This window comes from Cryptomeria japonica, chromosome 5 (genome assembly GCF_030272615.1).
Source record: "Cryptomeria japonica chromosome 5, Sugi_1.0, whole genome shotgun sequence".
Lineage (NCBI taxonomy): Eukaryota > Viridiplantae > Streptophyta > Pinopsida > Cupressales > Cupressaceae > Cryptomeria > Cryptomeria japonica.
The window spans coordinates 187,036,840-187,052,948 of NC_081409.1; the positions used below are offsets into that span (position 1 = coordinate 187,036,840).

At 35.4% G+C, this 16,109-nt stretch overlaps 1 protein-coding gene across 4 annotated transcripts; it reads left to right on the forward strand.

Annotated features, from left to right (window-relative positions):
• The first annotated feature begins 228 nt into the window (after window positions 1-228).
• On the forward strand, window positions 229-12,979 carry LOC131060890 (bifunctional TH2 protein, mitochondrial). Of its 4 annotated transcripts, none has more exons than XM_057994320.2 (7): window positions 234-637; window positions 708-1,166; window positions 3,024-3,132; window positions 7,852-8,142; window positions 8,278-8,692; window positions 9,568-9,834; window positions 11,718-12,979. In XM_057994320.2, exons 2-7 carry the CDS (start codon window positions 988-990, stop codon window positions 12,134-12,136), a joined length of 1,680 nt encoding a protein of 559 aa, XP_057850303.2. In that variant the 5' UTR covers window positions 234-637; window positions 708-987; the 3' UTR covers window positions 12,137-12,979. The 4 variants fall into 4 exon arrangements, with proteins under 4 accessions (XP_057850301.2, XP_057850303.2, XP_057850300.2 ...); XM_057994319.2 differs by having other exon boundaries at window positions 239-637; window positions 9,565-9,834; XM_057994318.2 differs by having other exon boundaries at window positions 229-1,166.
• Window positions 12,980-16,109: the final 3,130 nt, after the last annotated feature.

Below are 16,109 nucleotides of genomic sequence, written 5' to 3' on the forward strand. Positions count from 1 at the left end.
AATAACCAAAGGATCCAACCCCTTAATCAATACATACAAACCTGAAAGAAAACACATAAATTACAATTAAATCAACAAATATTAACAAAACCTAAACTAATAGCTCTTAAATACAAATTTCTGTAACACACGAGGCGGCCTGCCTACCAGGCCTCCACCCACCTGCTTAGGTCGCAGGAGGAATTGTCTAAAGCTTCGACTTTTTCCTTCACTTGAAACAAAACCTGTGGGACCCTATATAAACGAGTAAACCCTCTTCCAATCTTAACTCATCAATTAAATAAGTAAATAATTCTATTAATCCGGACTTGGAACAACATTATCCAACCCAATTAAGAGCATTCAGAGGTTCTGGCACTCTCCCCAAGCTCTCTTCCTCCACCAGAAGGAAGCAACCAAGCAGCTGACGCACAAGCCGACTCAAGGGTTTCTAGGGCTTATGTGCCATTAAATTCCGGATCATTCATTCGTTCACGTAAGCCTCGGTACAGCGGCTGAGTTAAGCGTTTTTCTATACATGTTTTGATTGTTCTGCCGTTCGGATTGTCCTCTTATCGGCAAAGATCCTTTGAAGCGTGAGGATTATTTCCTCGGGGCTGAAAGTTGCGTAGGATCCATGAGTGGCACATTTTTCTTGGTATGTATTGTGCTTCGCTGCTTTCTGATTCATTTAGTCGGCTGAAATATTTACGGAATTTGATAAACAGTGAGTCTTCTGGACTCGTGAGGGCTGGATCAACGCGGAAGGCTTTCAGCAACAAGAAATGTTTGTTTGGTTCGAAATTACGAGCGCTGCCTTTAAGTTTTGGTGAAAATTTCGCTGGAGTAGCAGAGAAACCTTTTGGAAGCGAAAGATTGTTGGTCGGCTCAAAATTTGGTGTAGTTTGCGAAAAATCGGCTTGGAGGAGAACTGTCTCTGCAAATCTGGTAGCTTCCCCGAACATTGAGGCGAATTTGCGTTGTCTTCGCTGTTCTTTTTCTTCTGCCATGGGTGTTGCTGATGAGACTGGAGTTGCCAGAAGATTATGGTCGATGTCCAAGAGAGATTCCACTTTCGCCTTGTATAATCCGTTTGTGGTGGCTCTCTCAGCAGGGACTTTGAGTACGGAATCATTTCGTAATTACATGTCGCAGGATGCCTATTTTCTCAAAGCATTTGTCGAGGCGTAAGTTTTTCTTGGATAATCTCAAATAGGAAGGTTGAATCTCTTTTTTGTTTTTGTTTCATTATTCATTCAAACCTGGAAATCTGTTCAGATACCATATTATTAGCAAAGATCACATAAGAGTGAATTCTTGAGGTGCTGAGATCCCGGTTCTGTTGCGTTCTTTATTAAAAGATTGATGAATTTGTTGTTTTTTAAATGAAATGCTGTTTTATTTGAAGATTGAGGGTAATGTGTAAGCAAAGGTCTAATAAGCTATTTATTTGTTAAAATAGAGAGTGTTGAATGTAAAAATGTCTAGGTATATGTTACACATGAAATCCTCTGGAAATAGTTTTACAAATCTATTCTGCTGTTATGGATTCTATCATTCACGTCTGTCCTTGAGTATTGAACTCATGACTAGTCTTGGTTTTGAGTCAAGTAACGTGTTTATTACAGCAAAATATAAATAAATTTTTGCTCCTAAACGAGGGCAAAACATTGTTCATGAAATTAAATGAGCTGTTTTGATTAATATAAACAAGATCAATAGTGTCTATAAGACCAAAGCCAAGTCTCTGTTTTTTCAACTCGTCTTTTCCAAGAGTGTATAGGCATAGAATCAACTCGTAAGTTGTGTATATGCTGGGCTTGGAGATCACTTTCTACAACCATGCTAACATTGTTGGAGACAATCTTGTAGAAAGTTGTGTTACCTCATAAATTCGCATTTTACAGGCCACTGGTACACAGAAGGAACTGTTTGGGGTTCATTATTTTAGACTTATACAGCATCCTTACTTTGTTATAGGTCATTGTAATTTGGTACTAGACCCTTTTGTTTTTATGGTGCATAGATTTCTTGTAATTTTGGTACTATTCTCTGTTGTAGATTTCTTTATAGTGCAAAGCTTTATTTCATAGATTTCCACAGTTGCTGTATTATTAGCAAAGATCACATAAGAGTGAATTCTTGTGGTTCTGAGATCCCGGTTTTGTTTCTTTCTTTATTAAAAGATTAATGAATTTGTTGTTTTCTAAATGAAATGCCGTTTTATCAAAAGATTGAGGGTTTTGTGTAAGAACAGGTATAATAATCTTTGTGGCAAAATAAAGAGTATTGAATGTAAAGAAGTTTAGATATATGTCACACAAATGAAAGCCTGTGGAAATAGTACTACAAATCTATTCTAGTGTCATGGATACTGTTACTCACTTCTGACCTTGACCTTGAGTATTCAACTCATGACTAGTCTTGATTTTGTGTCAAGTAACGTGTTTATTACAGTGGAATATAAATAAGTTTTTGCTCCTAAACAAGGGCAAAATATTGGTCGTGGTATCAAATGATCTGATTTCATTAACATATACGGGACCAAGAGTGTCTACAGGAACAAAGCCGAATCTCTGTTTTTTCAACTCTCGTCTCTTCCAATAGTGTATAAGCATAGAATCAACTCTCAAGTAGTGGATATACTGTTCTTGGAGATCACTTTATACAACCATGCTAACATTGTTAGAGACAATCTTGTAGAAGTTGTGTCACCTCATAAATATACTTGCATTTTACAGGTCACTGATAATACACACAAAGAAGCGCATGGGGTTCTTTATTTTAAACTGATATTGCATCCTTTCTTTGTAATAGGTCATTGTAATTTAATACTAGTCTCTTTTGTTTTTATGTTGCATAGATTTCTCTTAATTTTGGAACTATTCCCTTTTGTAGATTTCTTTATAGTGCAAAAATTCATTTTGTAGATTTCCACAGTTTTTGGCCTTTGATGTCTATATGATATTTCTCAACAGTAGGGAGGCTTAAATTTGAATAGTTTGTCTTAAGGGTTGCTTTATTATTTATTTCATTGGTTATAGGTATACCATGGCAGAGGAGTGTGCAGATGATGATGATGATAAAACAGCCATAAGTGAGCTACAAAAGGCAGCGAAGGAAGAGTTAAAGCTGCATAATTCCTTTGCTGAGGTACTAAATCTTTGTTTTGTTCTCTCAAACTTATTCTGTTAATAGTTGAATTAACACTAGGGTTTCGACTAATTGTTATTGTGCATTAGGGTTTGTCTACTAATTTTTCTAACTCGTGGTTCATGGTTGTCTGGCAAATGAGATCCATCTTGATTCATATGTCAAAACTAATCAAGGATAATTTGTCTTTCTTCATCTGTTCATAAGGGAAAGGTTGCTCTCATCAGTTGAAATTTCATTTTTGTATCGATTGTATGTTAATACACAGAATGTGATGAATGAAAATTTTGTAGGGTTGTTTTTTTATGGTATTTTAATTATGTGGGTGTGGATTCTATTTGTTTTTTGATGTGTGAATACTAATTTAAGGAAATTGATGTTTTCTGAACTTCAAGTATATATATTTATGCCACCATACCATGGCAACAAACATGCTATGTTCAAAACCCTAGTGAGATATTTGGGGTAGAGAAGTGTCTATAAGAGTTTGTCCTTGTATCTCTCCGCCAGTTCTCATTATAATTTGGATTTCTATCTAGCACAAGGTAACAACATCATGCAGAGTTACACTCATAAAAAACTGTGAGGAATATTGACCATTCTGAGTATACTTACGCATTTGTTTAAGAATATGAAAGTTTGCCCATTAACCATGTTCCAGTAACTGTGAAACTTTCTTTAAAATATGGAAGATTTCAAAAGGAGCAAGGTAAGGGTATATTTTACTATGTACTTGGGAATGTGTAAACAGAAAGTACCTGAATTCCAAACCATTTTTACATTCCCAGATATTATTAAAGTAGTGTAATGGAAAAGGTATATCAGCTATGTTACCCTGAGTTTCCGGTACAGGGATGGCAGGGGACGGCGGGATGAGTTTCCGGGACGGCAAATGTTTTTGTCAATTTTGGGGACGGCTATATAAAATATAGGGAAAATTTAAAATATATAAGATAATTGTAAATAGTCATATGAAAAATAGATAAAGCATGTATATATACATTATATTCATATGAAAACATGGATAAAGCAGGTATATGTACATTATAGAACCTTAACATACCACATTTGTGTTCAAAATTCATTGTCAATACTCAATATGCATTCGTAATTGAAAATACATTGTCAATATGCCAGCACTTGTTTGCATGTAGTTCATTGTTTCTTTCTAGTTGGAGGATATTTTGATAGTCTTCCATTTCTATTATGACCTACAACCGCTTCTTTATGCACTACAAACTTCTGGGCGTTTGTGAAATTCTATACCAAGCTGATGTTCATATTTCTGAATGCTTTTGGCTATATGATTCAGACCTGTTTACCTTTCATATTAGTGAAAAGTCCAATATTGCAGACCTGCAACCACTTTTTTACACACAACCGAGTTCTAAGTATTTGTGAAATTTATCATCAGGCTGCTGCTCATTATTTTTAAGTGCTTCAGACATGTTTACCCATCATATTAGTGAAAATCCAGTTTTACAGACCTATAACAAAATTAAAAAATGTGTTTTTTGAGCATTTGAGTCTTTTTTTAAAAAATGTGCTGGGAAAAGGGGGACGGCTGGCCGTCCCTGGGATGGTTAGGGGACAGGGGGACGTCCCATTTGAGAATCACTGTGGTCCCCAAGTTTCCGGGACGTTTCCCACAGATTTTGTAATTTTGGGGATGGCGGGGGGATGTCCCCTGGCTGTCCCCAAGTCCCCGGTACAGACACGGGGGATTTTAGCCCGGGGACGCATCCCCGGGTAACGTAGTATGGCACTAGTGCCTTGCTTTTCTGTTGAGAAAATCATCTCCAAGCTTGATCTGGATAGAACTTGCTTTTCTGTTGAGAAAATCATCTCCAAGCTTGATCTGGATAGAAACAAAGAGAATATTAGAAAGAACTGAGAACAAAAGTGAATGAAGAACCTGAGACTGCTACTTGCAATCTCTATAACTGGTAAATACCAAATTGGACATGTATTTGACACAATTTTTTCTCATTGCAATGTGAATGGAACACAAAATTGACATCCAAGTACAATTTATGGTAACTTGCCCTTTTCATTTGATGTAAGAATGAAATATGAAATTCTGCTTTTTTTGTATTATGGTATACCAAAAGACAAAAAAATTCATCAGAGTAAGATCAACCCTTCATATTTGTGCCACTTAGGGTTACCTGACGAGACTGATTACATTATGAAATCCGCATAAGATACTGTATCATAGTTCTATAATCTAACCATGGACCAGGCAGGGTCATCATATAAACCTGCCCTATAACATAATCCTGTAGCTGCAACATATGGAATACATTCTCTTAGCCTACTAATGGACCAGGCAGGGTCACTGTAGACAACAGTTCTGCTCCAAAGTCCTGCAACTGCATCATAACTCAAGATACATAGAACAGCATATGTGTATTTTGCTATATTTATCATATATAATTCATTAAAAAATAGCAAGTACATGTATCGAGGTTAAGATAAAATATTAGAAATTCATACTCTCACTGTACTGGTCCAGGTCCCTCCACCCAATTGGTGGATCTATTTCATAAATTTTATCTTTTATCTTTACCTTTTCAACTGTAAAGTCTTCACCTTGATTCACATTAAAACTCGGTCCTGCTTTGAACCCAAGATCCTTCTACAGGGTGTCAGCTGAGTACTTCTTATAATACCTTTTCTGGAATTCTAGATAGCTTCTCATAAATGGTATTTTGTCTGACTTGTTGAATGGCCAGTGCCTTGTATACTTGATTTCTGATTTGTTGACATCCACTGTCCCAGACTTCAGCAGCTTGAGGAACTTATCCTTTGAAATTTCCATTGTTATTGTGACCTACTCAGATGTGTTATGAAATATGTGTTTTCTAACTGACTCAGTAATACCCTCCTGTGATCCTGGTACAATTCCTCATTCCTAACTCTCCATGTAAACCACAAAATCTCATAAGATAATAGTAAATACAAGCCAAAAAAAATTAAGTGGAGTACTCAAGCCATTAACAAATCCACACAAAATTTCCAGCCCATTGACCCCACCCTATCCCCCCAACCTATGAGATCAGCACAAAATAAGTTCCAAACATATCTGGCATAAAAACGATCAAAAAAGATGTGGTTGATATTTTCAGGTTTTCTACAAACAGCACATAGGCTGGGACTGGAGGAAATTCTGCTTTTTAATTATGATTGTATTATTATTTATTTGTGTCATTCTTTGTATTATTTTCCATGCAAATTCTTTTTTGGAACAGGCTTTTATCTAAAGTAAAGATTTGTGTTGCTCATATTCAAGACAGGTGAATTAATAAAGTTTGGCGATAGTATGCTTTGTATTGTTCATTGATCTAAATCTACAATTGAATAATGTTGGAACTGTATTCAAGTGTTACAGCTTGAAGATACAAGAAGACAGTTGTATTAGAGCAACAGGGAAAAATGCTTGGATACCATCGGCAAGCTGCCATGCGTTACATATAGAATTAAGATCATAAATTTATTGAGTCTTTCTTGAGCTTGTCATTGCACTGAAATCTTCTTGTGCCACCAGTGTCTCAAGTTGAACTAGCAGTTTTTTTCAAATTACCAACCTTTTAGAATGTAGAAATTCGCTATGAACCTGTAGGCTTGGATGAATGAATGGATATGATGCAATTTCATGCTTTTACAACATGGAATTTAAAGCAGCGATGTTTCATATAACAGAGATCTATTCTGTAAGCAATTTGTATTTTAGTTATTAAATGTGTACGTTTTTTCTGCATTATCCGTCTATTATGCATTTCAAGTATCAAATGGTTTGTTGCACTAGTTAGTTTCTGTCAATTGTAAAGAACTTATGCGAGCAACATACACATGTACTATAATCTAAACAGAAACAGATAGTCAAGGTTGTTTGGCTGACCTGATGGAGGTTGTAGATTGCTTCTTTTATAAACAAGGGAGACCTATATAATACATGGTGGTCTTCTATGGCCTACCAGGAGATAAGTAGTTTGGTTTCTATCCATACTCTAGACCATCTATAGGTCTAACTGGGAATATGTGCATCCAGACACTTATCTCTCCCAATCCATCAAATATAAGGCAATCATAAAGGTAGAAAGTAAAATGGCAATAGTAATATTTCTAAATGACTGGAACTAATATTGTAATTAATCATTGCAACTACTAGTAAATTATATGGTGGAAATTTTAATCTTATCTTTGTGATTAGAAAATATCATCTTGGCAATTATTTGCCAAAGATTTATGTTTGTCAACTGTTTCTATTAATCCAATGAGACACACTGTAATGTTGCAGCAAAAATAGGGTTTGCAAATGTGCTATGTTTTCAGCCTAAAGGTTGTATAAATTTATGTAATAGTCAGATCTACATTTATGCTACACATAAGATATCTGAGGGGAAGGTATTTTTTAATTTTAACGCTATTCTCAGAGAAGTGACTTGATGAAGTACACGTTTTGGGGATTATTAATAGCCTTTTGGCTTTAATATGGTTATGTTAGTGAGACAGCCATAAATGTGGATTGTAATGGTTGTAGTAACTCAGGTCCTTAGATGCAACCAGGGAATCTGAATATAAAATTCTAAGTGGTAAAAGAATTTTGTTTATTTTGTTTGCTTTCTGTTCAGTCTGTTCTCCAGCTATTTTGGGTTTTCTCTGAGAAAAAGATTATATTCGAGAAACATAGTTTTCTGAAGCAAGTCTGTTGTGCAGGCCTGGGACATTGAATTGGTGAAAGAGTGCTCACCTAATATGGCAACAGTGAAATACACTGATTTTTTACGGGCAACAGCTGCTGGAAAAGTGGAAGGGGGAAAAGGGCCAAGCAGAAGTGTGACCCCTTTTGAAAAGACTAAAATAGCAGCGTACACAGTTGGTGCCATGACTCCTTGCATGAGACTCTATGCTTTCTTGGGACAAGAAGTCTTGAAAATTGTGAATGATGAGTGTGCTCGTCACCCATACAGGCAGTGGATTGAAACATACTCTTCTGCAAACTTTGAGGTTATTGTTATGACAAATGCATTAGCTTTTCTTCGTGTTCTGCATGCTTCATTTTTTTAAACTCTTGTATATCCTGTGGTTGTGGAGATTAGAAACTGAAATCACTTAGCTGATTCAAGCTTGTTGTTGAAGCAGGCATCAGCTACTCAAATTGAAGAGTTGCTTGACAAGCTGGCAATTTCATTGACTGGGGAGGAGCTTGAAGTTCTCGGGAGATTGTATGAACAAGCATTAAAGCTGGAAATAGAATTCTTTTCTGCTCAGCCTCTGTTTCAGAGAACCTCAGTTCCTGTGTTGAAAATGGGAAATTCTGCCAATTGCCGATTTACTGTTGTCTCAGATTTTGATTTATCTTGCACTATCGTGGATTCCTCAGCCGTATTAGTAGAAATTGCTATACAGACAACTTTAAAAGCTGAGCAAAGTGAGACAGAAACCTTAGGTGACCGCAAGTCAGCGGCAGAATTGAGAAACACTTGGGATACACTTTGTAGTCAATATGCAGAAGAGTATGAAGGGTGCCTGAGTAAGAGTTTGCCATCTGAAGAAGGTAAACCATCCCTTTAGTTTCCTCTTGGATATCTCTATCTGCATGTGGAAAAAAACTCTAAAATATTCTTGATACATTTCAGACTTGAAAACATTTTCTAATGCTATGATTTTTGGAAGTTGAAATCAGTTAAGGAGTACTATGCACATAATTTTATAATAGACGAGAAAGGAATGACACTGAAGGAGAATCTTTTTCAATTTCAAATACAAGTGTTTGATTTAATATGAATTTAACAAATACAGCTCTTAGAGATAAGAATTCTTACAAGTTAGAAGCTCAGTATGGTTAAAAGCCCTTTAATGATATACATTTCCATCATCTTTCTGATGGGTGTTTATATTTGTCTGTGTCAATAGTTTTTTAAACCACAAATATATTTTAATCTTTAGATGATGTTGTATTTCCTATTAAATTAAAAGTGAAATTATCTCTCATTTTAATACAGTTTTTGACATTTTGTAAAACATAACCTTTCCATTTATAGTGGAAGCTAAGTGCATTTAGTAGCATCCTCTGCTCATGCCTTATAAAAGTTTGGTCTACCTGTCAATGAATCAGTGAAGGATTGGGAATTGATCAATGCTTTTATGATGTATTGGCTTCTGAGAAGCCAATATAATGTGCCTCCAGTTTTACAATAAAATGCTAAGCTCTTTATCCTACACAACTTTGACTTTTGAGGTGTTCTCTATGCTTCTTCAGGCATTTGTCCACAAAGCCAGATGGAGAGAAGAGTGCCACAAATAGTTAACATGATGATATATATATGAAATATAATTATTTAATTATCTACTAGGGGTTGGTTTATTTTTCTTTTCATGCAATTAATTTTTCTCAAGTAATTTTTATATTTGCTGTTATTTTTGCAGCAGAAAATTTTGATTTTGAAGGCCTATGCAGATCTCTTGAAAAGCTATCTCAGTATGAGGTTGAGGCAAATTCAAAAATTGTTGAGTCAACTGTGCTTCAGGGCATTAATGCAGAGGACATTAAAAAAGCTGGTGAGCACCTTCTGTTTCAGGAAGGCTGTACAAGTTTTTTCACACAAGTACTAAGCAAAATGGATGATTACAATGTTGACATGCATATACTTTCTGTTTGTTGGAGTGGAGACATCATCAGAACTGCCTTCTTGACAAGTATGTACATCTTAGAACTCTCTTTGTAGCAATTGATCTGTTCTCTAGCATTATACAAGTTTTTGTTTTGGTCTTTTATGGTAGTTTCACTTTGACTGTTTGCTTTCTAGTATTGTGTTAAAAGTTTTTTTGTGTCTTTTCTCATAGTTTCAATTGACTGTTGGTTTGTTTGAACTTCGGACTTGCTCTGTCACTGCTTATTTTTATGTATTCCCCTCATTTTCTTCTTTCTTTATTTTTACCCGTTCCTTGAAAACTACCATTTGAGAAAGAGAGGGCATATCTTAGTGGCAAAATATATCATGTGCTTATAGTTGTGTTATTCTATACAATCCACTGCCCTTTAAAATATTTGTCTTTGTTTCTGCCCTCTAAAATATTTGTCTTTGTTCCAGGTATTGGTGTCATATGGATATGCCATTGATGCAGTTTAGATGGGTATCCATAGCTGAGTACAGTACCTGTACTGATGTTCTGTTCTTCTTAGATTGATGCTAGCATCCATGTCAACATGACTTGATTAATTATAAGGATATTTTGATGTTTTCTGAAAACTTTGGGCCAATGATATAGGCATCAATATTTTGAAAATAATCATCAATAGTAACATCGTGTCTGGTAGTATTGAACTTCTAAGACAAGCTCCCGCTTCTCATTTTCATATACCTAACATTCCCAAGCTCTATCTTTTAGAAATAATTCTTTGTTGCAATCACTTTATTTTTTAGAGTTTGATCATGTCATGTAAAATTTGTTTGATTACCAATCTTTGATTCTTTTGACCGTGAAATGGTCCAGATCTTGGAACCTTGTAGATGTAAAGGTGGTTACAACTAAACAGTTTAGGATTCAGTGCTTAATTTTCAGGCAAATGTAAGAAAATTCCAATAAACTGCCCAGTCAAAAGCATGTAGAAGCATCATTATTGGTTCGTTTTAGTTTTTGAATCTACCATGTGTTTTTAATATTGTTTGGGAAAGTGAGCCTTGGTTGCTATGTCATGGTGCAAGAGGTAGCAATGGATCTGCCTTAGGTTTAACACATGATGTGTGTTTTCTCTCTATGAAAAGTAAATGAAGCACTGAGAAGTTGTATTTTTCTACTGATCTATTACTTATCTGACTTTGAGTTGTGTTGTTAGTCATTGAATGAAAGTTTATGCATTGATGTCGGCATGGGGCAACTTGCCATGGCCTATGTGAGTAGATCCTATATTGCTTTATAACTGAAAGGGCTTTGGTTTTATCCTAAATGCTTGGTAGCATGAGATTTTCTATTAGAGCCTGAATTAGGAAATTTCCTTCAACATAGGCCTAACACTCACCGTCTGGGATGGGTAGTAATTCTACTTGAGTGAGATTTGCACCGAAATCACATTCCAACTTCTAATAATGGTATGTAATTCTTTTCCATATATGGAATATTGGGTACAGCTTATGTAGGAACGTGGATGCTTTTTCTGTTTGAAGCTTGTTTATGAGAGTTTAATGCAGACTATTGTTTCAGATTGGTAACTTTGATGTTATGGGGATTCTGGTGGATTAGAAATCTCAGGTTTCTAAGGGTTCTTTTATTATTTGTACCATGAATAATTCTATGTATCATTTATTATTATGTCTTAAAAACTCTTTGATTCTTGATTGCTTTACAATTTTCTTATTTTTAATATTTTCTGGTGGGTACAATGCCATCCCAATTTTTTCTTTAGCAATATACTGGTTTTCAGCCAAGTTTGATGTAATCAAATTAGAAAAATTTATTCGACAATGATATAAAATGACATTCATTTTGTCTTACTAATATTGATTCCATCATTGCATCTACCGAGTTCTTTTTTCTCATAGAGGTACTAAAGATTGTTACTGTACTACCCCTCCTTGCAGATGGTGTCAACGGTTTACATATACATTCAAATGAGCTTATGTTTGCAGATTCCATTTCTACTGGTAATATTGATAGACATGTTGAGTCTCCGATGGACAAGTTGAAAACCTTTAATAATATTTTGGCCTCTGCACATGATGATAGCGTGGAGTACATTTCCATTTATATTGGTGATAGTGTTGGTGACTTGTTGTGTCTTCTTGAAGCAAATATTGGAATAGTAATTGGTAAGAGCTCAAACCTGAGAAGGGTTGGAAAACATTTTGGAGTATCATTTGTACCTTTGTTTTCTGGTCTTCTCAAGAAGGAAGGGGCATATGAGAAAGGTCTTAATTGTTGGACAAAACAGAGTGGAATTCTTTATACTGTATCTGGCTGGAATGAAATACATGCTTTCCTTTTGGGCTCTTCTATTTAAATGGTGCTTTAAGTATACAAGCTTTTGACAGTGGGTTATTTGTTGATGTGAAGAAACAGTTCTTAGAATTCAAGTACATAAATTAAGCAGGAGTTTATTATCTTTTCCTAAACTCAAGGCCTGGACAAGTATTGCTACACAGCTAATGGTGCCTTTCAAAATGAATTGAACATACATAGAATTTTTTGTTAGATGTGCCATTTTGATGGTGAATCAATATCATGAATTTTCTTGTTCCTTTTGAGGAAAATCTCAGTCTCTATTTTCAACTTAAGCATATACTGATGGAGGAGTAATTTGAACAGCTCCTGCAGCCAGGTATTGTGACTGCTAGTCTACCGCCCATTTCAGCTCGTATATTATGACAGGGCTGTCAGGGAAGAGTCAGATTTGCAGGTCTGATTTATATGTTACAGCTCCAGACATTTATGTTAGTAAACTTTGTTAAGGAGTTAATTTTTGTAAGATGTTCCTGTTAATTAAATGTTATTAGAGGGAAAATCTGTATATATTGGGGTCTTGAATCAAAGCTGTCAAAGCTGTTGATCGACTTGCCAGAGGCCTTGAATCGTGTCTACAGGATTTTATTGGAGATAAACAGTTTTATGGTGCACAAAATGGGCCATAATTTTACCTTTCAATATATTCTTCCGTACCATGTAGGTTTCAGCACACAGAGGCACGTATATATTTTTGAAGGCAATATAGATGTTTCAAAGAATATCAGGGGATGGTCTCTTTGGCCATGCAGCTAAAATTCACAATTGTTTCAAGTGCTAATAACAAGAAATGTATGGAAACATTTATTATTTGGATACAAATTTTTGGATGTTCCTATTTTGATAGATGTTTTATTTGAATTTTTGCTGTAAATATCTTGGAACTTGATAAACATTTCTTAATGTAAGTCAGAACCTTTATGTATGAACATGCAGAATTTTTAATGGCAAAACCATTTTGGAATTTGAAGTGTAATAGTTAGAATGTTCTTACAGTTGTGTTGGTATGCTTGTGATCTTTAGCTCATTGAAATGGTCTCTCCCTGTTTACACTGTCAAACTCAACAGACAGGCAAATTTGGAGCAGCATGAATGGATCAACCTTATTTTTCGAAGCTATGGACAATTTGTTAACATGTTGCACCTCTCGTTGATCGGTGATGTTAAATTGTGGCTTTCTAGATGTTACATTTTTATGCTGGTATTTGAAGCATACTAAACGATGATGCTTAAATTTTATGCATCTTGCTGGTGTTTGTGGTGACAACTGAGTTTGTTTTGATCACTTCGCCTTGTAGTACAATTTTGCCATTCGTGGGGAGATATATGATCTAATAAATTTTGTTATCTTTTAAGCATGAGATGAATTGTTGTCGCTCTGGGTTCTAATTTTGACTTTACGATATACCTCATTTTGAGGGTTATTATTATAAGCTTTTACATGTTATCTTCTAGCTAAGTAAGTTGTATGCTTCACTTCACAAACACACCAATCCTTTGCAGACAGAGATTACAGCAGTGTTAGATGAGAAAAGATGAAGTATGGATATAACAGGATTATCTCCTTTCTATATGGGTATCTGAAAATATTTAGATGTTGTTGACATATTTAGTTGAATTCTACAGTTTGTGGAACTCTCGTGTGTAGTTGGGCACTGGATCACAATACCCAACTAGTGATGATGAGTTTTGTATTGTGATTACTTGGATCTTTGGTCTTTCAGTGTGCCAATGTTGAGGACACTCACTCCCGTTCTGATGTGTATATGTTTACAGTCCTATGCTTCAAATCTCACAACTTTTTACTGTGATTCACCTCTGCATCGACAAGGAGATAATGATGAGAAAATTAGTAATTACTTAGTCACTAGAAATTGAAGGAAACTATTGTGTAGGTCAAAATGCATTGTGGAAAGACCTTTGATCACAGAAGCTGGCCAGAATTGTATACTGAATTGAAATATCACTAACATCTTTTAATCCCTGCACATCGATTATTTTGATCCAAATAAAATTGTTGAACAGAAAGGAAGCCCATTACTACAAGTGAAAAAACTAACACAAAATGTTGAATGGAATTAATTCCTTATTATGCAAGGATCTTTTCTCTTTCCCTAACTAAACAAGGAACTCCAAAAAAAAAAATTGATTCAAAACATCTTCTGGAGTACAAACTAATATAGATTGACAGAGCGAGCTGTTGAAGTACATCATATTATGGCAATCTTTAAGGATCTTCTAATGGTATATACATGCACACTTATGGCAACGACGACTGCATTACAGAGCGGAAGGGAGGGTTGAAACATCTCTTTTCACTATCATGTGAGCCAGATATAACTTGTGCTATTCTAGTGTTTAATTGCTTTGGTATCTGAGCCTTTCAAGTTCATAGCTGTAAAAAAATTGGCACGGTAGCATATTGTAAGAATGTTCTTAAACATCTGCTATTAAATAAAATCGATATTAGAAAATGGCAAAGAGAGGCAGTGTCGGTAAGTTGAGGGCTGTATTAGACATGGGGCCATTTATTGGTTGAGTTCGCTCACTCTGCCTTGGAGGATTGATTGAATTATGTGTCAGTTGATTTGTGACATGGTTTTAACATGAAACGCATTTTTTCAGCTCTCTGGGCTAGAGGGACATTTACTGTTGGCACGCGCTCAGCTTTGATGACCATCAACTTTCAAAGGAATCAAAAAGAGCTTTTTCTAGAGGGTAGCACATTCAAGCCCAAAAGCTAATGTAAATGCAAGCCAAATATTTCTCTGGGCTCCAGCTGTGAAAGAGCTTGAAGTATATTACTAGAACAGATAAAATGGATCTGATATGCCTCAGGAGGTATCCAAAAGATTAGGAGCCAACTTAGCAGAGTGTAAGACCATAGGGATTCGCATGAGTCTTTTGGGTACATTTTATGGATCCGCACGAGTCTTTTGCGGCCCTCTAGGTGGATCCATAGTATTTTTTATGTGGTATAACAAACTAGTTGAAATTGTAATAGGAACGGTGTAATTCGAATGAATGAATGGAGGCAAGTTGGTTTATTCTAATGATGCTACTGTCGATTGGAAACATTTGGTATACAAATGTAATCTTTCTTGGTTGAACACTGACATCATGATAATATCATTATACCCTTGCCCCTTCTTGTTGTAGTGCCCTGTACCCCATCTATGGAGGAGACAGATGTCAAATCTAAATATTTTATGATACAAAAGCTCTGATATGATTCTAAGAAATATATTTTGTTAGCTTGATTCAATAGGGGTGGAGGCAAGCTTATAACGACTGGTTGAGGAAGAACACACCAATTTTTACATTAGCAAGGCATTTCCTACCATCAATGGAACTTACTGAAGGAAGCAGCTGAAAGAATATGAACTGTGAGATTGGTTTTCCTTCGAAGAAAAATAGTGAAGATGAGGAAAGCAAGAGCTTTGGCATCATTTATGTGGTTCTAATAGCCACTGCACAAGTTCAACTACTGTATGGAACTGTTTTCTACATGTTGATACCTTCTGAAGTACAAAACTATTGATGAACTTCCCAGATTGTTTTTCTGCAAAAGCTTTGAAATCTAGAAAGTACATAATTATTCAAAGTGGTGTTTTAGTGCCCTTGCGACAATGGATAAAGCGCATATTGAAATGGACAAGATTTGTCTTATACTTATTTCAACAATGCTAGTGTTCATATAGAAAAACCATTTTTATGTTACAACCTTCTTGAAGAATGGAACTGTATTCAACTTTGTTTATAATAGAATAATGGCATTCAAGAATTAGGCCATAACAATCATGTCTACAATGCAATAATGGTTTTGAAAAATTAGACCATAAACCAGCATGTCTAGGATATAGCAAGAGTCTCCAAAGTATCTAGGATTGAGGACGAACAAACTTATACCATTGGTTTCATAGACATGGACTTACTATAGGAGTTTCCAAAAGAGATAAGTAACCAAACTTGCA

Coding starts and splice junctions, on each gene's coding strand:
- LOC131060890 (XM_057994317.2), top strand. CDS start 640: ATGTATTGTGCTTCGCTGCTTTCTGATTCATTTAGTCGGCTGAAATAT. Junction 1,167..3,023: donor CTCAAAGCATTTGTCGAGGC/GTAAGTTTTTCT, acceptor CATTGGTTATAG/GTATACCATGGCAGAGGAGT. Junction 3,133..7,851: donor TGCATAATTCCTTTGCTGAG/GTACTAAATCTT, acceptor TCTGTTGTGCAG/GCCTGGGACATTGAATTGGT.